Source organism: Delphinus delphis, chromosome 6 (assembly GCF_949987515.2).
Source record: "Delphinus delphis chromosome 6, mDelDel1.2, whole genome shotgun sequence".
Taxonomy (NCBI): domain Eukaryota; kingdom Metazoa; phylum Chordata; class Mammalia; order Artiodactyla; family Delphinidae; genus Delphinus; species Delphinus delphis.
The window spans coordinates 4,821,637-4,846,230 of NC_082688.1; the positions used below are offsets into that span (position 1 = coordinate 4,821,637).

Here is a 24,594-nt window from a genome sequence, read left to right on the forward strand (position 1 = left end):
AAGTACTTTTTAAAAAAATATTATTTTATTTATTTATTTTGGTCATGTTGGGTCTTAGCTGCGGCAGGCAGGCTCCTTAGTTGCAGCTCACCGGCTTCTTAAGTTGCGGCATGTGTGCTCCTTAGCTGCGACTCACCATCTCCTTTGTGGCATGCGTGTGGGATCTAGTTCCCTGACCAGGGATCGAACCTGCGTCCCCTGCATTGGAAGGTGGATTCTTAACCACTGCGCCACCAGAGAAGTCCCTATAAAGTACTTTATTGTTTGAAAATGTCTCGTCATTTGATATGTCATGATTTATTGAATATATTTGGTTCCACTCTCACGAACCCCTGACTGGGCCTACTATTCAGACTGATTTTCTGCTTTGCACCCAGACTTTTGGACCTAAAAGACTGACTCAGAAGCCTAGAAGAATTGGGGACGGCTTTGGGAGTGGGGTGAGAGGTGGTCTGGGGCCAAGGGCCAGTTTTGCCTGACGATGCAGCTGCCATGAGAGCTGAGCAGTGTGGCTCTGGCTCAGAGCAGCCATTCATCAGCTCGAAAAGAGAGACGAATTTGTCAATCTTTGGCTTTGCCTTTGACCCCTAGAGAGCTGGAACTGAGGACTCTGGAAATTTGGCCGCCACCCAGGGCCAGCTCTCAGTTACAGAATCAGCGGGCCCGCCAGAGTGTGCCGGCAGATGCGAACAGGAATCTCTGCAACGTCAATTACCTTTCCTTCTCCCTCCACCTCTTCCAAACCCTGTTCCCATCACCAGATTATTTATCTGAGGGAAACAGGAGGGAAAACCGAATTTGTTTTGTGTTACTTCTTTGCACTCCATCTTGGGCCAAGAATAGCGAGCAGGGGGCAGGATGTGAACATCCCTTGTGTTACTAAAATTTGTTGTTATTTATACTTGCATTATATGATTTAACTTTGACTCCCCAAGTTACAAACTCTTTGGAGGGAAGAATCGATCGTGCACATTTTTGTAGGACCCATAGCAGCTCACACAGTGCCTAGCCCTAAGTAGGATCTTTGATTCTTAAACCAATGACTTTTTCTGAACTCGTCACCATGCTAGAAAAGGCCCACAGCTGAGACCCAGGCTGGAGGATAGCCTGGTCCCCATTTGGGGGTCAAAAGAGTAGAGCAGGCAGGGGTCGCTGTGTCCTAATGGGTTGGACCCAGACGTTGGCAGGGAGACTCTGGGCCTCTGGGGACACTGAACCTGCAGGGGAGTCTGGCCCTGACCTGGCCAGGTGGCTCCTGCCGTCAGGGGCTGCTGAGTCTCAGGTAAGGGGACAGGTCAGGTCAGTCCCCGGCCTGGAGCCTCTGGGAGGGCAGGGAGCACTGGCCAGGTGACTCAGCAGCAGGGGCTGCCGAGACCCAGATGGAGGGACGGAGCGGGGATTGGTCCCAGGCCTTGCCATGAACTATGGCCCATCAAGGGGCTCTGAATCCTGGGTGGCGTCAGTCATAGGCCTGGCATGGAGGCTAGAGTTTGGGTGGGAGCTCTGTGTTCCAAGTTGTCAGGGGGCATGCCAGGCTCTGGGCAGGGGAGGGCACTGAACCCTGGATTGGGGTGTCAGTCCCAAGCCATGGTATGGAGACTACAGGCCAGCAGCCGGGGGAGAGGGGAGGTGGCTGAGTCTCGGGGGAGTCTCAGTGGCTGGCTTTCAGCCAGCAGGGCAAGCTGAGTCCTGGTTGGGATCAGACTCAGGCTTTGAGCTGGAGACTCGGGTTCCACGGCAGAGGAGGCTGAGTCTGGGGTGGTGTCCAACTCCAGGCCTTGGCATGGAGGCTCCGCGCGGGCAGGGGACGCTGAGTCCCAGGTGCAGGCCGGTTGTGGGGGGTGGGGTCGAGGGGGTGGGTCCCTCGCCCTGGCTTGGAGACTCCGGGCCGGCAGGGGGCGCTGAGCTCGCGGCGGCGCGGCAGCCGCCCGGCAGGTGGCGCTCTGGCCGCGGCCGAGGCCAGAGGGCGGGCGGCGGCGGCGGCGCGGCGCTGCGGCCGGCTCGCGGGCCCGGGGAAGCGGCGGCGGCGGCGGCGACGGCGACGGCGGGAGCGGAGGAGGCGGAGCGGCGGCGGCTGGCGGCGGGAGCGGCGGCGGCCCCGGGCGGGCTGGGGCGCCGCTGGCCGAGCGCACAGGCCGCGGCCCGCGGAGCCCGCCATGCCGGAGCGGGTCTGAGGCGCGGCGAGCCAGGGCCGAGGCGAGCGGCGGCCGCGCCGGCCTGTGGCCCCGCAGCGGCCCGGCGCGGGCCCGATGAGCGGCGGCCTCGGCCTCCGGCGCAGCCCGGAAATGTCCGGCAAGATCGAGAAAGCAGGTGAGGCGCGCGGCCGGCGCGGGGCGGCCCGTGCTCGGGGCGGGCGGCCGGGCGGCCGGGCTCCCGGGGGGCGCGGGCCCGTTGCCGCGCCGGGAGCAGAAGTGAAAGCGCCGCCGGGCCTGCCGGGGCGCGTCTCGGGCGGGCGGCGGGCCGGGCCGCGCGGCGCTTCTCGGGGCGCACGGCCGGCGGGGGCCGGGGTGCCGGCGCAGGGCCCCGCGGCCGGGCCGGTAGGTGCCCGCTGCTCGGCCCGCGGTGTTAACTTTGAGACAACGGATGGGACCGGGGACGGGGCAGGGACCGCGGCCGCGTGCCCGAGTGGCCCGGCGGCGGGCGGTCGTCTTTCAGGCAGTGAACAGAGCAGAGCCATAAAATGTGTCATTTCTGATGAGTCTCGAGTTTATATTTAACCAGAAGTATCCACTTCGGAGGCTTCAAAGGAAGTGGGCAGGATGTGTCTGGGCGTTTTCAGGGCGCGGGGGAGCTCTCCTCTGGTATCAAGCTGAGCCCTGGAAGCGGGGCTTGTGGGGAGCCGGTTGGGTTGGGGGTGGGTTAGAAGTCTTGATGCCAACCCCATCCCTTTGTGTGCTCCTTAGAAATCTCGGAGCCTCGCCTTCCGGTTAGCTGGGTTTTGCTCAGACGGGCAATAAGAGTCTCCAAAGATTCTACTCGGGCCGTGCATCTGAGGCCCAGAGCTTAATTAGCGACACCTTGCAGGGCGCATCCTTGAGTCGCAGGTGAGGGAGGCGGGCGGTCCTGGGCTCCCTAGCGGGGACATCACTGGTTGTCATAACCTGGTACCTTGTCAGCCAAGCTTGGCAGCCAAGCTATGGAAGGTGGGAGCTTAGGGGGATGGATAGGGGGAAGGTTACACTGATTTTGGAAGTTGCTGGTTTCCCAGGTTGAACCAGGACACTTTTCGGAGAGGCGCCTCGGAAGTGGACCGAGCCGGCCGTGTAACTTGCAGGCTGTGGCTTGAGCACAGGAAGGAAATTTTCGTCGCCTTCTTTGAGGGTTTTCTGTGTATCCGGCTCTGTGCTGAGCACCTTAAACGTATGTCTTATTAAATCTTCGTAGATTCTCTGTGACAGAGAACGTGGTCCCGGTTTTGACAGGGTTGGGGGCTCAATGGCTTCTCGTAGGCCGCCCAGCCAGAGGACAGCGGGCCGGGCCCTGATGCCCTGCTCTCTGAGTGGAAGCCTGGGTGCCCTCCTTGGGGGCAGGGCCCTTGGCTTCAGGTGCTGCTTCTTGGGTGTTTCTGTCACTGTTCTTCAGGCCCAGGGCCGTGTCCAGTGACCAGGAGTTTCCTCCCAGCACACATGCCGTTCCAGAAATACCTCTGGTTAACGTGTGCAGTGTTTCTCAGAATGCGTCGTGTCTCTGAATGGTATTGATGGGAAACTTGGCTGGTTTATTTTCAACATTAACAGGGTTTTGTCTAATTATAAGGATAATTGAAAAATTTGTAAATCACGAAAAGCCAAAAGAGCACAGTGAAAAGCACCTGCCACCCCACGGGCTGCTTTCCCCAGCTCAGCCCTCTCAGATGAGCTGTCACGTGCATCCTCTACTCCCTGGAGAAAGGAGGCCTGAGGCCAGTTCTTTTTGGCCCAGGTTATCCCTGGGCACCTCCATCTGCCGGGGGCTGTAGTAGATGCAGAAGCCAGGGGTGCCTGCCTTCGGAGAAGCTTGTCTGTGGGTGGGAGAGCTGGCCCCAGCATCACCCCTGGACTGCCAGGCCTCGGGAACTGTGGAGCAGCAGGAGGCGGGGCCCGTGGGCACAGGTGAGGGGTGGCCTGGCCGCTGAGGGCATGGGGAAGGCTCTGGAGGAGGGCGAGTGTGCCCCACTTGGAGGTGGGGGAAGAGGCCAAGCAGGGGTTGTGGAAGTCTCAGGAGGAAGATGCATGTGGTGGGAGGCAGCTGAGCTGAAAGTGCTGAGGTTGGCAAGACCAGAGATGGCACGTCACGTGGAGCTAGCGGGAGGTCTGTCCTTCTAGTGTAAGGTCTTCTGCTGTGATTCACACACAACTGTCAAGGAAGCCTGGGACACTCTGGAATGAGGGATACACCTTCTCAGTGGTTTCTGCTGGTCATTGTGGGTGGCTTTCAACTTTGTGTTTTGATGAGATTTCCCATGCGGTTTCTGTTGGAGTTTTCTAAATGGACCTACTGTGAAGTCACCCGCAAAGTGTTTCTTAAAGGAAGGGTCCTTAGGTGAAGTGGCGCCTCCTGTTAGCAGGTGAGCAGTCTTTGGGAAGTTATAGAGCCTGACACCCAGTCAGTGCTCATTGTTGTCAGGTTTCGCTATTTTCTGTTGACTTGAGCAGAAGAGTTGCTTACATGTGTTCACAATCTCTTCTCTCTGATAATAGGACCAGTGCTTTCACTTCTCAGGGCTTAAGGGAGCCCAGGTTTTTTGAGTGTAAAGGAAAACTTTGTGCATCCCTTACAGCCCTAGACTCTTGCCCATCCTTCCCACCTGATACCTCCCGTGAGCTGCAGCCTCTTCAGCCTCTGGGGGAGATCTTTTTGAATCTGTCGTGCTGCTTTGCAACCTGTTTACTTACTGAGCAGTGCCTGCCTGGGATGGGGGTGTCATACATGCTGCCCTCCTAGGAGGGCCTACCCTTCTGTAGGGACCAGATTGGCTGTCTTCGGTTATCTGCTCTGGGCCCGGTGGGGGATGAAGACAGTCTGGGTTCCAGAGGGTGGCACAGGATCAGCTTGCTAGCTGGTTGGGCCAGTCCAGTTAGGCTTGGTGGAGAAGGGTTGAATTTGGAAGGCCAGGAAGAATGCTGGAGTGGAGGGGGAGGCTCCTTGGTGTCTTCCAGAGATAATGGGGAGGCGGGGAGTGAGTGGAGCCAGACACATTAGGGAGCTCCCGGGGTGAGCTTTCAGGCAGGCCTGGCAAGGAGAAGAGGCGCTTCCCTGGGAACGAAGACGGACTTGCTCTGGAGGACCCACACTGGCGGGAGATGTGTGCAGTGCTGAGGCCACTTTGGGGGACCAGTGAACCTGGTTCTGGCGTGTTCGCAGTTATGGTGGGTCTCAGTGTGCTCATGCTTACTCCCAGTAAATGCACTAAGTGGAGGGAATTGAAGCCTTAATGCTTCTGGAGCTGAAACACCTCTCTTGCCTGGTGAACAGAGGTGACAGACTGGTGGCTGTGGGCTGGGTTCAGGCAATAGATGTGTTGTGTGTGATCCATACATGTTCTTGGAGAAAAAAGAAAGAATTGATGGTCAGTATTTAACAATCAGGAAATGACTCACAAAGCTCAGGTTTCTGGTTCTTTTGGAAAATGAGCAGCTCTAGTAACCCTGGGCGCTTGTTCCTACGAGGCCACTGTGGCGGGGACCTCCCACTCCTCCTGCCAGCCCCAGCGCTGATTCCTGCTTCCCACTTGGACTGTTGACGTTTGAGTTTGCATCCCTCTCCTTGCAGAAATCACTCGTGTTTGGTGTTTGTTTGCTTTTTACCTGGACTTCGAAGTCTTTGCCCCATTCCTTCATGGATTCATTCTTTGATCCCCTTGCTTGGCACTGATCGAGCTCCTGCTGTCCGGTGCTGTGCAAGGCTCTGGGAGCCAGCGGTGAACTCGGCGGGCATCATGCCGCCACACAGGCCCTTACCTCTGGCAGTGTGGGGAGTGCTGGGGGGGTTACAAGGGATCCCATCAGACTCACGGTGGGAGCTGCCTCTGTGAGGGGCTGAGATTTTCAGGTGAGCCGTTAGCTGGGTGCAGCAGGGGGCGTAGGGAAGAAGGTGGCCTCAGTTTCACCGGTTGTACTCATTAGAGAGTCTCAAGTGCTCATTCCTCAGTTCATTTATCAAACAGTTTTTCCAGAACCTCCCAAAGGCCCAGAGTTTCTAGTGTTTGGGATACAAGAAAGATTTGTGCTTCCTGGGCCATACCATCCAACTGGGGCAGACAACAAAAGTAGATGTCATGAAGATATAAATTACACAGGTTTTTCTATTTGTTTGTTTGGGGGCGTTCTTTCCCTGCTGTGTATTTCCAGCAGACCACTGGGAGTCTGTCTAGGAGTTTCATCAATTACCGAACCCTCCGGCCACTCTAGGCCCCCTGTGGCCTCAGGCTACTCTGAGGGGCTGCTGAAGTGGCAGCAGGCTCAGCCAGTGCCCTGCCCAAGGACTGAATAAATACGGTGTCTCAGGCTCAGGTGCTGTGTATTTCAAATGTGTGAAGATGCTTTCATTATAAATTAAAATGAAAAATTCACACTGTCTGCTGTCATAGTAACTTTTTGTCATTATGTATTTTCTCAGAACAGATAAAAAGTACAAGTGCAGTCTGTCACACGAGGCTGCACATTTTTGGCCTAGGAAAGAGTCCTTGTAGATCAGCGGTTACTGTATTTTGATCAATTTTAAACTCCTTTCAAATTTTACACTTCCTTTTTTTCCCCCCACAATTATCAGTCTTTGTGCTCAAAATGTATCCAATCAATAAATACAGCATTCTCATGGCACCTGCTAGTCATTCATTCCCTCACTCCTGTGGCACTTACTGCGACCCTCCACCCTCCTCGTTGGCAAACACTGTGCTGCCTTGCGGTGGCCTGGAGCCAGCAGGAGCCTGGTCCTCCTGGGCTCTCGGTCCACTGGTAACATCGAGACGGTCTTGAATATTTGTGCAGTTTCTATAGTTTCCGCCTGGAGTGCATTGACAGATGACGTCATTTCAGTTGATCCCTAAAACAAGTCCTGAGGACTAGAGCAGGGCCAGTTATCCCCGTTTTACCCTGAGGGCAGTTCAGGCCTGGGGAAGGTTGGTGATTTGCCCAGAGTCACACCGCTCTGGTGCGGTGCAAGGCAGCGGGGCACCCACCTCTGCTCCAACTCCGCCAGCCCTTTTCCAGAGCACTGCTTAGAGCTTCCCATGTTGCTGGAGACACAGTAACTTTATCTTAATTACTGTTCATGTTTCTAAGTTTCTTTTCTGGTGTTACAAAAAAAAAAAAATCTCTGTTAAATTAAGGTAGGCCAAATGCAGTCTTTAGGCTGCGTATGATACTAATATCACCAGCAGTAATGTAAGGAGATTAAAATAGCACAGGTGCAGGCTAAATATGTCTTAAAAAAGCAGCCGCAGCAACCCCAGTGTTTCCTGGTCTCCTGAGCAGCTGTTGGCAGAGGTGGTTTGAATGGGATTCCTTGTAGCCAGCAGACCTGATAGGAGGCCTGTAAAGATGAGTCATGGATGAGTTTGCAGAAAAATCATCTCCCAAACCAGCCCGGATTGGAGAGTGCCTTGAGCACAGGGCCGGCTGGGGCTTACCTCAGTCCAGCTGAGTGTGTTCCCGTTGCCATAAGAAGATGACGCGCTGGAAGGAGTAGCGGCCTGGCCGGCCGCTCCGCTACCGCACCCACGCGGCCCCGACTGGGCGCCTGGCTGCCGGGACAGGTGTTCCTCTGACTTGTCATCCACCTTGCCCCAGAGGCTGTTTTATGATTTAAAAAGAAACAAACAAACAAAAACAGTTTGTGAATTATTAAGGCATCTGTCATCTTAGTTTGTGGTCATTTGTTTTAGACCATTTACGCAATTGTGACCCTGGGAGATTCGTTCCCTTTTCTGGGTCTCATTTTCTCCATCAGTGCCATGAAGCGGGGAGAGGGAGAATCTAAAATTAGTGCTTCCTTGTTTTGTCTTAAAGCATCAGGCCTTTTATAACAAATAGGAAAGCTCTTAACCAACCGTCAATGGGGAGCACTTTGGACACAGCAAGTCCTTACCGCTCAGCTGTGGCCCCTGAGGCCCCTCCTTGGATCCTCCACCGGCACAGTGTGAAGACCCACTTCCTGGATGCACTCAGCCTCCTCTTCCAAATCCGCCTTCCTTTAGGCTCTTCGTGCCTTCTCTTCTTCTAGCAGATAGTGAATTCCGTGCGAAGACCCCAGATAAACCCTTTGGATAGAACGATATTGTTTAGCTCATTCAGAAACCAAAGCCCCAGTTTCCTTTCCTCAAGTTAAAAATCAACAAATACAGTCTTAAATAGACCATTAGCCCCTCGAGGGAGTGTGCCTGTCTGGTCCACCACGGGGTTGCCATCACTGTACCTACAACGTAGTAGGTGCTCAGAAACTATTTACTAGTGAATTTAGTTCATGTTGTTAAAGAATGAACTTAGGTTTCTGATTCCAAGTCTCAAAATCAACTTTAAATGGAGCTTCTTCTGGGTTTTGAATTGCCAATTGAGATGTTTCTTGGTAAGTTAGTAGGACCAATACTCTGATAAGGGTATGCATTTAGTTGGGGTTCTTTGTTAACCATATACATTGATCAGTGTTCTGGTGTGTTCTTCCGAAAATTGATGAGGGGGCTGAGATGAAATTCCCAGAACACTCTGTGGGGAGAGCTCTAGGGAGTGATGAGAGGCAGAGGCTCGTGCAGCCCAGATAGTCTGGAGCTCCCGTTTGTGGTGACTCTGCGTGGTTCTGGGGGTGCACGGGAGCGAAGTACTCTTAGGCAGTGCTCATTCGCGTCGAGCAGTTGTGATTTTGCCTTTCATTTACAAACCACAGCACGTGCCAGCTCTGCTCTGCCTGCCATGTGACCGGCGCCATGATGGGAGGCCCTGTCCGTACTTGTTACTTTTTTCATTTGGCCTCTGAAAGTTATTTCGGACCAGCTCCCTGCACTGTCAGCTCTCTGTTTATGGGTGGTTGTACAGTACATGCTGTCTTCGAGGGGCTGGAAAGGCAGGCTGTTGGTGTTCTGCTGGCGCCCCCTTTCTTCTGTATCAGGACTCCGTAAGCAGAGTCTCTCTTGCCACTTCTTCCTCTTTGTGAGTGAAGATGCAGTGGAGAGACTTACCTAAATGGATTAGAAATCTGGCATCAGATGGTCACAGTTCCTCTTTCTCCCCACTTTTCTTTTCCAGGCTGTGGTTTGGAAGATAGACGATAGTTCTCTGAACCTGTCCTGTCCTGCAGTCTGGACTGTGTCTTCCTAAAATACTGTTACTATGTTGTAACAGCTCAGACCCTCCGTTCCCATTGGTCCCTTAAAGATCCTCTTTCTCCTTTGCTTTTCATTGGCTTGCTGGCTCCGCACAGTCATTTTACTGCAAATTAAGTTTCATGATCAGGAAACTCTACCTTGCTTTTACAGTGTAGACGAAATGGAGCTGTCAAACCCAGGATGGTGTATGGTGCCTCCTGGGCCGGTCACAAAAGGGCGGAGTTCAGGCATTTGGTGTGGACTTGACTAGACGCACACTGTGCTGTTAAGGATGGGAGCAGCCCATGGTCCCCCTGAGCAGAAGTACGGTGCTTGTAGCCTTTGGAAGAAGGGAGGTGTGGACATGGAATGAGAAGACAGGACAGCGGAAGTCCAGTGGAATGAGATGGCGCCGCATAGCCACTTAGTTGGCCCAAAACAAGCAAACAGAAAAACAAACAAAACCTCTGGCTTGCAAACAATGGTTGTATTTATTTGCTGGGTCTGGATGATCACGTGTGCCCTCTCTTCTTCAAGTGACTGTGAATAAATAGATGGATGGTTATGCATGGGTCATGGATTTAGCTGCTCTCAACCTCTGCTTTCAATAATAAATACAAATAAGAGTAGTAGCTAACATTCATTAAGCACTTACCACGTGCTGGTACCAGGCTCTGTTCTGTGCATTTTACACACATGGTCTCCTTCAGTCCTCACAACAGGAGAAAGGTACTGTTACGTTCTCCTTCTACAGAGGACAAAACTCTGACACAGAGCTTCTCTTTTGTGCGTGGGATCCTGAGATCCAAAATAGCTGAGATTTGCCTGTGGTCATACCAAGTTGGGGCCACGACAGGACTAAAGCCCATTTGATTATGTCCCATTTATCCATATTTTCATTGGCTGTGATGACATTGGACATTGTTCTCTTGGCTTTTGTGACTTGGCTCAAAATGAGCGTCCACATTTCCAGGGACTTCTCCATCACTGAGGTGGCTGCTACACTGAAAGGGCCACCTGATAATGTTGGAGGGGATGCTTGAGATGACGTTCGTCCCCTGGCTATCCTGCTCCAGCTCTCAGGGGGCCAGGAAGCCCTGCTTCTTGCTGGGTGACCTTGGGCAAATTGCTTAATCTTTCTGAGCCTCTGGTGCCTCTGTTGTAACCCGATGCAGTGGGTGGGTGGGGGGGACAAACCCATTTCTAAGCCTTTTCTTATGCTGATTCTTTGTGAGTCTAGTCTGCAGTATAAAGGGTGGTGTGTGTTAGGGCTGTTTTGTTGGTTTTTACTGACACTAGTGTTGCAGGGCATGTAACTATTCATCATCATGGTAAAACTTACATGATCCTTTGTAGCTTTCAAAACACTATTATAGGCATCAGTTTTTTTGCTCTTGTTTTCAGTTTTGTTTGTCTGTTTGTTTTGTTATTAAAAGGTATTAGAGTAACAGCATTTTTCCCAGATGAGAAGGGTGACTGCTTACGATTGTTGAGTACTTCCTATGTCCTTGGGAGTTTTACCTTTTTATTTTTTTTAAATTAATTTATTTGGCTGCAGCAGGATCTAGTTCCTGGACCAGGGATCGAACCTGGGCCCCCTGCATTGGGAGTGGGAGTCGTCTTCTTTTTTAAAGATTTATTTTATTATTTACTTAATTTATTTTTGTCTGCATCGGGTCTTAGTTGCAGCACGCGGGCCCTTCGTTGCAGCACACAGGCTTCTCTCTAGTTGTGGAGTGCGGGTTTTCTCTTCTCTAGTTGTGGTGCACAGGCTCCAGGGCACGTGGGCTCCGTAGTCTGTGGCACGCGAGCTCTAGTTGAGGCGGGCGAGCTCAGGAGTTGTGTCGCGCATGGGTTTAGTTGCCCCGTGGCATGTGGGATCTTAGTTCCCAGACCAGAGATCGAACCCGCATCCCCTGCACTGTAAGGCAGATTTTTTATCACTGGACCACCAGGGAAGTCTCTCAGAGTTTCACCTTGTGATACTTGTATGATTTAATTAGGTCTGTTGTTATAAAGAGAGAAATGGCAAGTATTGTGCCATTTGACAGCTGAAGAAAGGGAGGCAGGTGGCAAGTTGAGTGAGAGGTAGAACTGGTTGGGGAACTTGGGTTTCCTTCATCCCTTCTCTTCCCTGCCTTCGTGTGTGCTCCCCTGGTCCCCCTGAGAGTCTGGATCTGGGGTCTGCTGCTCTTCTACCACAGAGCCACAGGGAGACTGGCTGGAAGGCACTGTCATTGTCTTTGGTTGGAACCTGCTCTGGGGTTCCCCTGGGGCTTTCCAGCCTCTCTGCAGGACTGTTAAGGTGGCTTCACATCTGCCTACAGATTTGCGAAGCAGCTCCTGCTTTTTCCATTATAGAGGTGGCTTAAAAAGTGCATTTGCTGAAAACATTGCAAGGGACTCTACTTTGGATGTAAACCAGTGAGAAGTAGCCCTTAGTAAACATAGCTCTGTCCACCCACCTGCACACTCACCCATCCATACATGCACCCGACACCTCTTCATCCATGCAGCATTGGCTGAATGCTCACCAAGTGTCCAGCAGCCCTCCAAGGCAGTGGGGGTACTGAGAAGTTTGGAGGCATCTGTGCCCTTAGGGAGTTGAGAATCTGGCCACCGCATGTGCTGTGTGCAGGAGACTTTCGATCTAGGGTTTCATACTTTTCTTAACACTCATCCATGTTAGAGGCAGCCTGAGCCTGGGCTGGAGGTCAGGAGACCTGCTTCATGGCCCCTGGGTCTGCAGCAGGGCCTGGATCAGTCCCTCTGAGCCCTCAGTCTCCCCATCTGTGAAATGAGAGGGTGGACTCGTGGAGCAGGGATGGGGAGCTTCGACTGAGTCCTAAAGCTGTAGGTTTGGATCCCAGCTCTCCCGTGGAACGGTGGAATCCTGGGCAAGTTGCTTTGCATGTCTGAGCCTCAGTTCCTTATCTGTAAAATGGAAAAAAATTATAACAGTGCCTACCTTATGGTGTTGAGAGAGGATTCAACGAGATGATGTACAATAAAGCATGTTAGCAGAGTCTTGACACAATAAACATTAGCTTTTGTTTCTACCTCATGTCCCCTTCTGCTCTAAAATTACCGTTTCCTTTAAAATGGTCATGATAAGTGAAGTTCGGACCTCAGCACTCACAGAAGAAGGGGAGATCTCTGGCTACTGAGGTATTTCCTTGCAGGGTGTCTGTCTGTCTGTCCGTCTCTCTGTCTCTCAAGTTGAATTCCAGGGAATAGGTTTTTAGGACTAAGTAATAAACCTCCAAAGAGATAATTTATGGGAAGAGTTGATGGCATTTCATTTCAGCTACACACGTGGCCCCAGCACGTGCAGCAGATGGAGGAAAAGTCCTGATTATATACTTTTGTAAGTCTGTCTGAAAGGAACGGGCCTGTGCTTGTGGGCAGCGGCTTATCTCAGAGCCAGAGCAGGGCTGAGCATGGTCACCAGCAGGTAGGCTTTTGCTCCATCCCTAGAGACACCACCTCAGTTTCTCCTTGTAGGGGTGACTCTCAGGGTCCACTAAAGCATCTTTGTTCAACACTGAACGTGAAATTATCACGAGATGTTGCTTTTGTTTTGTGACAGGTAAAACACCACAAGCCATTCAAGGGCCTTGTGTACAGGTAACTTACAAATTCCATTGAACGTGGCAAGTGGGGTGGTTTCATACCCTATAGTCCCCTTCCTTGATTAATTTTCACAGTTAAGATAAATGCAGAAATTCTAGTGTATTGTTCTGAGTCTTCCTTAAACCTGTGCTCTCTTGGGCCTTTCTGATAAGTGAAAGTAAATGTGTGTAGTCTGCTTGCAGTTTTGTCAGTTCGTCCAGCTCAAAGCACACAGCTATTTGCAGAGAGACCAAAGCCCAGTCAACCCTTTTCGCTCGCTTCAGTCACTCGTCCCGGGCCTCTCATTTAATTACCATAGCCACACCAATGTGAGCTCTGCCTCAGCTTGTCAGGAGTACCTCGCAAATACTGATTCTCTGAGGCCATCAGAAAACCAAAGGTGCAGATCAAAAGCATGCTTTCCCGCATGAGCTATCCTTGTTTTATTCTGTTTATGGGGAGCTGTCTGTTACTTACCCTAAATGTGCAAGACTGTAAAATGAAGTTTTTATATTTGACCAAGATAGGAATTGGACTAGGAACCTGGGCTCCATTTCAGGCCTGTGTTGCAGGGAGGCCAAAGTACTGGTCCCAGCTTGGTAGTGAAATGCACCTGCTACTGGGGAAGTTGTGTAGACTAAAATCATCTCGGGGAACATATGAAGTCACTGTCACCAGGAATGCTTGGAACTGTGGCATTTTTTGGATGAGGGAGAGAGAACCAGCCTGAGTGTCTGGAGCCTTCCCTTCTGGCCTGGCACTGTCGCAGATGTGCTGTGTCCTCTGGGGAAGGCCACAGCCCCTCCCTGGACCTTGAACGGGAACAGTGGTTCTTGAGCTTTTTAAGATCCTAAGTGCTGCTAAGGATCTGATAGAAGCCCTGTGGACCCCATCCCCAGGGAGAAAGATTATGTGTGGATGTGGTTCTACCAACACTAAATTCCTCCTACTGTATGACAGATAATAATTTACACACACCCCAGGTCTTGGAAAGATCGAATGGAATCTTGGGTATCTGAATAATCAGGACTTAGTTTCTCCTAGTTCAGTCAGACCTGGGCTCAAGTGACCGTCAATATTTATACATTTCTGAAGTTTTGTAAGGATTCCATGAGATGATGCTTGTAAGCTGCTTAGCATAATGCCTTTGTGGTTAAAAGGAGAACGCTTTCCCCTTCTGCGTGAGAATGTCTTAAAATTTTACATGTAGTAAAACTGACCCTTTTCTGGGTGTACAGGTCTCTGAGTTTTAACTCATGTGTAGATTTGTGTAACCACTACCACAGTCAGGATTGAGAACAATTCCATCACCCCGGCGTGGGGGGGGGGGGGACTTTTTGCTGACCCTTTGTTGTCAAACCCTTCCTCCACCTCTGGCACCTGGCAACCATTGATCTGTTTTCCATCCCTATAGTTTTGTCTTTTCCAGAATATGATATAGCATGTAACTTTTGGGAATTGGCTTCTTTTACTCAGCATACTGACTTTGAGATTCATGAAGTTATTGTTTTTATGAGTAGTTTATTGCTTTTTATAGCTGAGTAGTATTCCATTGTATGGATATAATCATTGTTTATCTGCATGGAATTTGACTTTGGTTAACTAGCTCTGTTTCCTAGAAATAAAGATGGCATTTGACCAACAAAAAAATCAAACAACTCAATTAAAAAACTTGAGTAGACATCTCCAAAGACATGCAAATGGCCAATAAACACATGAAAAGATGCTCAGCATCACTAACCATTAGTGGTATGCACATCAAAACCACAGTGAGATACCACCTCACACCCATTAGGATGTCTGCTTTCAAAACATCAGACAATAACAAGTGTTGGCAAGGATGTGTAGAAATCGGAATCCTTGTGCATTGTTGGTGAGAACGTAAAATGTTGCAGCCATTATGGAAAACAGTGGCAGTTCTTCAAAAAATTAAAAATAGAATCACCATATGATTCAGCAGTTCTCCTTCTGAGTATATACCCAAAAGAAATGAAAGAAGCGACTCAAAAAGATATTTGTATATGCAGTTTCATAGCAGCATTAGTCACACAATAGCCAAAAGGTACCCATCGTCAGATGATGGATAAACAACAGTGTGGTATGTACACACAATGAAACATTATCCAGCCTTAAAAGGAAGGACATTCTGACACACATTTCAGCATGGATGAACCTTGAGGACGTTATGCTAAGTGGAAGAAGTCAGACACAAAAGGACAAATATCGTATATGCTTCCACTTGTGTGAGATACCCAAGAGTAATCGAATCACAGAGACAAAGTAAGTGGAATGGTGGTTGCCAGGGGCTGGGAGAAGGGAGAATGGGGAATTATTGTTTAACATTTAATTAATGTTTAAATTCAGTTTTACAGGACAAAAAGAGTCCCGTGACCTCAGAAATCCCCAACCTGTTTGGCACCAGGGACAGGTTTTGTGGAAGCCAGTTTTCCCACCAGGGTGGGGGGCGGGGATGGTTCGGGCGGTCACGTGAGTGACGGAGAACGGCGGGTGAAGGTTTGCTCGCCTGCCACTCACCTCCTGCCCTGCTGTGACTGAGTGGTAGCGTGACAGCGTGAATGTACTTATTACCGCTGAACTGTGGTAACACTTAAAAATGGTTAAGGTGGTACATTTTACCACAGCTTGTTAAAAAAAATGCTGTGGATACCAATTATTTTTGAGTATTTGTGCAATAGTTATTTAATCTTAAATGTCTTATAATAAGTTATATTAAAACATTTAAAAAGTGATGGCATAAACCAAGTGTATTACTAGGGAGCAGTGCTTATGGTAAAAATGACCTCTGGTTTAATTAATTACGTCTGGGCTGGGAGGACCTCTAGGTGAACGATAAATACTTGGTGGGATGCAACACCCTGGGCTCCCTGAGTGCAGTGGCTCTCGTAACTGGGTGTGCTTCTTTTTTGGCTGCGTTGGGTCTTCCTTGCTGCGCATGGGTTTTCTCTAGTTGCAGTGGGCGGGGGCTACTCTTCATTGTGGCACGTGCGCTTCTCATTTTGGTGGTGGTGGCTTCTCTTGTTGTGGAGCACAGGCCCTAGGCACGCGGGCTCAGTAGTTGTGGCTTGTGGGCTCTAGGCGTGCGGGCTTCGGTAGTTGTGGCATGCGGGCTCGGTAGTTGTGGCTCGTGGGCTCTAGGCGCATGGGCTTAGTTGCTCCGTGGCATGTGGGATCATCCCGGACCAGGGCTCGAACCTGTGTCCCGTGCATTGGCAGGCAGACTCTTAGCCACTGCGCCACCAGTGAAGTCCCTGGGCGTGCTTCTTGAGGGAGCCTGTGAGATTATGAGACGTGGGCTCCTGTGGGGTGGGAAGCTTTTAAGCCAGGGTGGATCCCCTCCCCACTGGATGTGGCACTTCTCAGCTGTGCTGGGCTCCTCGAGGACCCTGACAGAGGGGACTTGTCCAGTGCTGCCCTCTGGCAACCTTTGGTTCCCGTCCTTTATTCGTCTGAGTAGAACGTTGCCAGGAGTGGAAGAGAAGTCCAGGGACCTCAACGTCTAGTTGAGCCCCAGAGCCTGGGGGTACTGTAGCCTGGCACACAGTGGGTGCTCAGTGCATGTCAGCTCTTAGTAAAGACCCTCACAAGCCTCTCAGTGGCTTCCATCTGAGACTGCCTGGGTACCATTGTCGGCACTTACTCTGGGTGGACAGCACAGATGGCATTCACTCTAGCACTGTTCGGCAGGATTCCAGGCTGCTGGGCACATTCATGAGAAGGTATCACTGGCTTGGGGGAGGGGAAGAGAGAGGACGATCTATGGAAGCAAGATCAAGGCTTTTCTCTGACAGTTTTAAGGCCAGGAAACTCTGTTAGATGGAATGGTGCCTCCATTTGGGAATTGTCGCCTCGAGATTGTCACAATAAGGTCTCTGGTCCCAGTATCATTAACACATCTCGTGAATCTGCGATGATAGGCAGTCGCCGTGTTTTTTGATACTCTGGCACCAACACATGTAAGACATTTTAGTGATATAGTAACACTTCTCAGGAAACAAAGAAAAATAAAATACATTAGCAGGGTTGATTATAAAACAACATATCCTGATTTTAAAAGTTAAACTGTGAAGAAGTATACATTTTAGAATCAAGGAAATACAACAGGAAGCATTGCTTCATTCTTTCAGCTGCTTTCTTGAGCAGCTGCTGTCTTTAGTTCGTGAAGGTAGATGCTGGGGACACAGTGATAAATGAGCCAGGCTGCTCTCATGGAGCTCACTGTGCCTGTCCAGGTCTCCCCTCTAGGCGAGGTCTAGCCTTTGATTGAAGAGTCAGACTCTAGAGTTTTGCTTATAAATGTAGCTCTCATCTAGCCTCACAGTTAGGTGTCTGGACACCAGAGGAAAATTACTTTGAGGATCACTGGGCTCATGCAGACATGACAGATGGGGTAATGATCACACATCTCGGCTTACACCTGCTGTCCTGGCATAATTATTAATAGCGCCGTCCCTGTCACTCCCAAAAGTGTCCTGATTTGGATGGGAAAACACTGAGGGAGGGATCATTTACAGCTACTGAGTTCCACACATTTGTGTTGGAGAGGGTCTTGCTTTTGCAGTGAGAGAACTATTTCAGAAATATGGCCTATTCCAAGGCGGGGCCAGTCCCATGGAGTCCACGGGAGGGCCAGCTGAACTCGGTTTTTGTGCCCTTCTCCCTGTGGGCATCTGCCACTTCGTATGTTCCAATCACTCAACTCATGGAAGCATCAAAATCTGGGACAGTTTGGTTTATAAAAACAATAAACGTGTACATAAAACAACCAGAGCATGTTTTCCTTATGAGAAAAATTAGATTAACCAGATCTTAAATTTATATTCTTTGGAATGGATGGAAAGGATCTTAGTGTTCGTGTCAAGAGAATTGGAAAAATAATTACATAATTATATACTAATTATATATACAAATGTGTAGTATATAACATATATAATAATACATGTTATTACTTATATATAATAATATATATAAACATATGTAATTATATAATAGTTATATAGGAACAGTAATCTGGGTTAAGTTAGAGATTTTCTTTTCCCTCTTGCTATAGAAAGGAGGGTAGGGATTGAATTTTTGTAAGAAGTTTTTATTTTTATTCAAGTGATATAGTTGATATTTAAAGAAAACAGCCAGAAGGGTAGGAAGCTTTGTGCTTATAACAGATTGGCAGCTTGCAGCCTGTTATATTAGCAGGTATTGATGACAGGATTGTCTGGGTCAGGTGGTCCCTGTCCTGAGGACCTGCTGGGTGTCCCAGAATGCCGCCTGCCTTCTCCAGTAGGTCTCAGACTTTAGCACCTGGAGGCTGCTGTGCTCCAACCCCCGGTTTCTACTCCAGTAGGTCTGGAGTTGGGCTGAGAATTGGCATTTCTAACAAGTTCCCAGATGATGTCGATGTTCCTGGTGGGGTAGGTGTTTGGGGGTGGGGGCACCCTTTGGAATCACTGCTTAAAGTTAAGTATGGAGAGGAACGGAAAAGCTCCTAGGGATTCGACCTGAAAAGTTGCCCTTGGAGGGGGAGGAGGGATATAAAAAACAACTTACATGCATTGATGCCAGGAGCTGTGCTGAATATATTTAATGCCTTCAACAGCGCTGCAGGGAGGTGATAGTGGCTTCATTTTACAGATGAGAAAACTGAGGTTTATATGACTTGCCCAGTTGGCATGTGGAAGAGCTGGGTTGAACCATTGCCTGGTACTGAAACAAACCGTTTTTTAAATGGATAAGTGACAAAGACACCACAGATTGAAGAAGATTCTAATAATACAAGCACAGGTGAACAGCAAGAGAATGACGATGTTCACAGTTCTTCTACTTCCAGTACCTGCTTTTGTCAGCAGCTTTGTGAGGTAAAAAACAGCAATCTAATTAGCTCTGACAAGAAAATGGCCAGGAGATTGGCAGCTGGGAAGAAAACTCTTTGATGAATACCACACTAAATGTATATTTTTCCTTGGGATATTAGCTAATTCATTGGTTTGATATATTAGTCGTCATGATTAGCAAGACAATTTAAAACTAAGTATCTAGGACTCAAGAACCGAACTCTAAAATTTAAATTATGTTTAAAGTCAGTACTTTAAAAACATTGTGGTAGGGCTTCCCTGGTGGCGCAGTGGTTGAGAGTCCACCTGCCGATGCAGGGGACACGGGTTCGTGCCCCGGTCCGGGAAGATCCCACATGCCGCGGAGCGGCTGGGCCCGTGAGCCATGGCCGCTAGCCTGTGCTCCGCAGCGGGAGAGGCCACAACAGTGAGAGGCCTGCGTACTGCAAAAAAACAAAAACAAAAACATTGTGGTAAATGTTTACAAGCTTCTTCTGAATTGTCTTAATGTGTAAGTGTTCTGGTAGCACGTAGACACATCCATCTCAGCCCTCCTTTTCTGTATCCTCTGCTCTTCCAGACTCTCAATTTTGGAATATCCTAGGGCTGAGTCCTCCAGTCTCTTCCTACGCAATCTAGTCCCATGTCTAAATGCCATCTAAATACTGGTCATTCCCAAGTGTATGTGTCCAGACCCCATCTCTTCCCTGAACTGCAGACTGCCCACTTAACATCGCCACTCGGATGTCTTGTAAGCGTCAGACTTGATGTGCCTGAACCAGGGCTATTGGTTCACCGCCTTACCTCCTGCCCAACTGGCTCCTCCCTGGGTGCGCATGACGGTAAATAATGCCATTTTTGACCTAGTTGTTCAGGCTCAGAAATCTTGGAGTCCTCCCGGCTCCTCGCTCATAGCCCGTATCTGATCCATCAGCAGATCCTCTTGGGCTTGCTTCAGATATATCCGCCTCTGGTCCCTCTTGCCAGCTCCTCTGCTGACTGAGGCTCCAGGCCACCGCCGTCTCTCCCTGTACCGCCGTGGTGCCCGCCTAACTGGCCTCTTGGTTCCCACTTCACCTCACAGCTGTCTAGTCTTCCTTCCTTCATTCAACAGCCAGAGCGTAAATTAGATCAGATCAGGCCTGATCAGGATTGTCCCGTGGCTTCCCTTTACACTGTGAATAAAATCCAAAGTCCTTAGCACAGCCTGCGTGGGGCACCCTGTACTCTGGAGCCTGGCTCGCTCGTGCCACTGTCCCTTGCTGCTCTGTCCCAGACACTCGGGTTTTTGAGCTTTTCCTTCGAGTGTTCTTGGAAGATACCAAGCATACTCCTGCCTCAGAACCTGCACTTGCTCTTCGCTCTGCCTCTTCACCCCCCACCCCCCGGGCATTGGGGTTAATGGCTGCCGAGAGCCTGTGGTCAGAAGCCGCTTGCTGGTTATGTGACCTTGGGGAAGTCCCTCACGCCTCTTCCTCTTAAAAATCTTCCTCATGGAGAAAATGGAGCCAATGGTGGGGTCCTTATGAGTTCACGCACAGGAAGCGCTTAGGTCCTGAGTCTCGGGAAACGTGAGCTGCCCTTCGGGGTGCATTTGCTCCCTAACTCCTTTCGGCTCTCTGTTCGTGTGTCACCCCGAGCAGCCTCCTCTAGCCACGGGGGTCCAAAGTAGTACTCCCATCACATTACCCCCTCACTGTCCCCTAACCCTGCCTTTGCTTTTTTTTTTTTTTAATATAGCACTTATTTGCTTCTTTTTTATGATCTCTCTCATTAGGAGGTAAGCTCCTTGTCAGCTGCTGTTTCACCAGAGCTCAGAAGGCACACGGGTGAAGCTCACAAATTCTTGTTGAATGAGTGGATAAAAGCACACGTTGGGTGTGGGCTCAGCTTCGTAGTGGAGAAGGTTGTGCATCTTTAAAAGCCTGGAGAGCGTTAACCAGAGGGCACTGCTGCGACTCCCACGCCGGCCCCGCCCCACGTAGAGGCCTCTTAGTCAAGGTGGAGGACCGCCTCTGCAAGTAGGGTGCTGTAAAGGGCAGGAGGCCACAGACCCTGGGGGCGTAGTGGGCTAGCGGAAGGTGGTGGGAGCCTTTCCCCAATGAGGGCGTTGCCTCTTCTGACCCTGTCATGTTCCAGGCAAAGCAGAGAATGTGCGTCCCCCTTGATGGTTGCCCATTGAGAGTCTGTTGGGTGTTGACTCTTAGGTTTCATCTGCTTTGCTGGGGAGGAAGGAGGTGGGATTCAGTGCAGGCAGGAGCAGGTTCACACAGGGTACTGAGTCTTTAGCCAAAGTAAAGGCCCCTGAGTGGGGATGTGGGAGATGGAGGGGGGAAACATAGTTCAGGGGCTGGATTCCCAAAGGCCTCAAATGGCCGTCTGGGCACTTGACTTCCTCCTTGGGGTATTCCAGGAAGCATCAAGAGCTTAAGAAATGTTCTCCACACATATTTAGACTTTCCCCCGAGTGTTCAAAATAGTACGAAATAAGTGGCAGAGGAGAAAATTACTATTTTTGTTCACTTAAAAAAATAGTTCCTTTCTCTCAATTCCAGGTGGAATTAATAAAATTGAGGGTGTGGGCTTTCTCCCTTTCATATCCTGCAGGCTAGTTCCTGGCCCAGTCCTGACTTTATGTATGTATGTATGTATGTATAGCTGCGTTGGGTCTTCATCGCTGCACGTGGGCTTTCTCTAGTTGCGGCGAGCGGGGGCTACTCTTCGTTGCCGTGTGCGGGCTTCTCATTGCGGTGGCTTCTCTTGTTGCAGAGCACGGGCTTTAGGCGCGTGGGCTTCAGTAGTTGCGGCACGTGAGCTTCAGTAGTTGCGGCACGTGAGCTTCAATAGTTGCGGCTCGCGGGCTCCAGAGCACAGGCTTAGTAGTTGTGGTGCACGGGCTTAGTTGCTCTGTGGCATGTGGAATCCTCCCGGACCAGGGCTCGAACCTGTGTCCCCTGCATCGGCCACTGCGCCACCAGGGAAGTCCCCAGTCCTGACTTTAGAAAGTACAACAAATAAGCAGCTTCTTCTTTAAAAGTCTGGATGCTGATTTAGCAGCGAGGACTCTGCCTTAATTGCCCTTCCTTTAGTGAACCAGCATCGTCTGCCAGGGTCCCTGAAAAACCCAGAAGCTTTCTCATGGGGCTGCCTTGGAATTGGAGGTTCTGCCCCCTGTATTTTGCAGGTTAGGTCACACCCCAAGAAAGATGGACTGGCAGACTTTACAGTTCATTCTGTAGAGTGTCAGTTCTGGGCCTGCCTGGACAGAAACAAAGTAGCCTTGTGTGCGATACAGTATCAATATTCAGTGAGGATTAGTACTTTGTTGTTGTTGACACACCCCTGCCAGAAGTAAGGCAGCCCGCGAGCTGTGGAAAAACACCAGACTGGGATCCAGTGATTAGGGTTGTCTGGCTGTCTGTGAAACCGTGGGGAAATGTCTTTCCCTCAGAATGAGGAACCTCAGTTTCCTTGTTTTGGAACGAGAGGGTTGGACTAGCTCTGTGGATCTTAACCTTTTGGAACTCTTTGAGACTGTAATGAAAGCCATGGACTTCTCTTCCCAGAAAAATGAACACATGTGATTTGGTCAACACTTTAGGCGCCCCCTGAAGCCCATGAGATGAAACCCTGGACCTCTAAGGCTCTGCTGCCTCTGACCCGCATCCACCTCCCCCGTTCTCATACCTCCAGCTGCACAGGGCCTTTGCACATGCTGCTCCTGCCCAGAATGCTTTTCACCCATTTGCTTGGTCAGCTCCTGCTCATCCTTTGAGTCTCACCCTTCCCTGACCTCCCAGATTAGATTAGGTTGCCCTGCTAGACATGTTCCCCTCCCGGAACTTCTCAGCATTGATTACAGTGGTAACTAAGTGATTCTTTGCTCATGTTGTTTGATTCTCCCTAAACTCCACGTCGGCATTTGTCGGATGAATCTGAGGCCTCTCAGGCCATGGCATTCTGAGACTGATCTGTGAGTGTGCAAGAGTGTCGTAAGAGAACCCCGGTCTGTGTTTCCTGTGATGCAGTACTCGAGATGTGCCTTCGCCTTCAGTGATTTCCGCAGCGCTGGGCAGGAATGTCACTTCAAAGCAGGGACTAGGGCACCCAGAAGACTGACTCCCAGACTTTTTGCCTCAGTGCTCTGCTGGCCTGACCTCCAGGCTGGTCATTGCCCTTTGTTTATACTCTGGACTGAGCTGGAACTCCCACTTTGGAACATTCCCACAGTGCTTGGTGCTTCCTTGTATTGTTGTATTTTTCTCTGGAGGGGAAGTGACCAACATCAGACTTTCCTCCCAGCACACAAATTCCATGCACAAAGCTTCATGTCAGCTACTGGGCACCGGCTCCAGAGCCCAGCTTCCATCTCCTGCCCGCACACCTGGGGGCGGGGTGGGGAGGAGGTGGTGAAGGTGCACACTACGGCGATCACTGGCCTTCCCCTTCTGAGCAGTGAGCAGTGCCTTGCAGGACTCCCTGACGCAGGTTTCTTCTCAATCCAGTTGCATCTTGCATTGAGGACAGGACTCTGTAAAATGTTTCAAACTTCAGTAACCACAGTGTTACCTCCTTGGTTTATGTCGCTTGCATTCCATAATCAAAAAAGTATTCTGATGATACAAGTGTTTGGAAGTGAAATATTATTTTATTTGCGCTAAGGGAATGAGTTATTTATCAGAATGTTGCAATGGATCTTACTGGGATATTTAAAAAAACAAAAAAATCTCTGTGACGGTAAATAATTTTTCTTTAATGTATTGTCTCTAAAGCTGGATGTTCATAGATAACGAAATTAAAAAGAAAAAAAACCAGCAACGGTAACTATTCTTTAAGTGTGCCAAGCACCTTTAAAACATTTTATTTAAGCTTTAGACTGCCTATGAAGTAGGCAGCATATTAGTACATACTTTACAGAGGTGAAAAAATCAGGTCCAGGAGGTGAAGTTCCTGTCGCCCTGATGGAAAGTGCCCACATAAAGATTCAAACTGGCTCAGCTCTCCTCCAGAGCCAGCACTTTCCACTCCTCCACCGCCTTGTCCCTCTGGTCAGGAGGAAGAGGTAGGAGGTTTCCCGGCCAAGAATTAAAACTCTTGGGCTGGATCTGGCTCTCTCACTGAGTGTGTAGCCTTGACCCCCGCCCTGCCCTGCCCCAGGCTTTTAGGAGGAGATGATTTTGTCAGTCTGTGTCCTTAGGCCCTACCCTTCTGTGAGTCCGTGATTTGGGGCTTGCAGTAGTAATACCTCAGGAGTAACTTGGTAACACGCGGTCTGACTGAAAGCAGTCCATGTACCCACAGCACCCTCGGAGGATTTGCGTGGAGACACGTGGTGCTGGCCATGCGGTGAGCTTTCCACTTCTGGTGGTCTTTCACTTTTGATTCGTCTCATCTGTTTGAGTCCCATGTTGTCTCCCTAAGGTGTGGACTGGATGGGTCACTTGCCCATCTTGGATGGTGAGCATATTCACCCTTGGGGACAACTCTGGAAGACACTTTTTCTGAGATGAGAATTAGGGAGGAATTCTTAAAAATAGGTGATTCGATTTATCTTCCCCAACCCCCAGCCCCCATCCAGTTCACACAGAATCATTTTGGGAGGCCGTGGTTACCCTAGAAGCAGTTTAACCACAGGGTCCTCACTTCAGAGCTGCTCTCAAGGAAATTTCTAGTTTGTTTGGAAGGTTCATCAGAAAATTAGCTGTTAGAATGTGGCAGCCCCTAGCTGAGAAATGGCAGCGTCGGCCTTGAGCCCAGGTTTCCCTGGTGACCTGTTGTTCTGTGTGCACGCAGGCACATGGGGAACTGACCCAAACCCAGTTCCTGACTTCAAAGGCTTTACAGACTAGTGGGGATAAA

The 24,594-nt window shown here is 50.1% G+C and overlaps 1 protein-coding gene across 3 annotated transcripts in view; it reads left to right on the top strand.

The window, feature by feature from the left end:
• The first annotated feature begins 2,017 nt into the window (after positions 1 to 2,017).
• RAPGEF1 (Rap guanine nucleotide exchange factor 1) overlaps positions 2,018 to 24,594 on the top strand; it is a 138,531-nt gene continuing 115,954 nt past the window's right edge. For all 3 annotated transcript variants that reach the window (XM_060013914.1, XM_060013915.1, XM_060013916.1), the window contains exon 1: positions 2,018 to 2,310. In XM_060013914.1, coding sequence (XP_059869897.1) covers positions 2,250 to 2,310 — 61 coding nt within the window. In that variant the 5' untranslated portion in view covers positions 2,018 to 2,249. The remainder of the gene's footprint in view (positions 2,311 to 24,594) is intronic.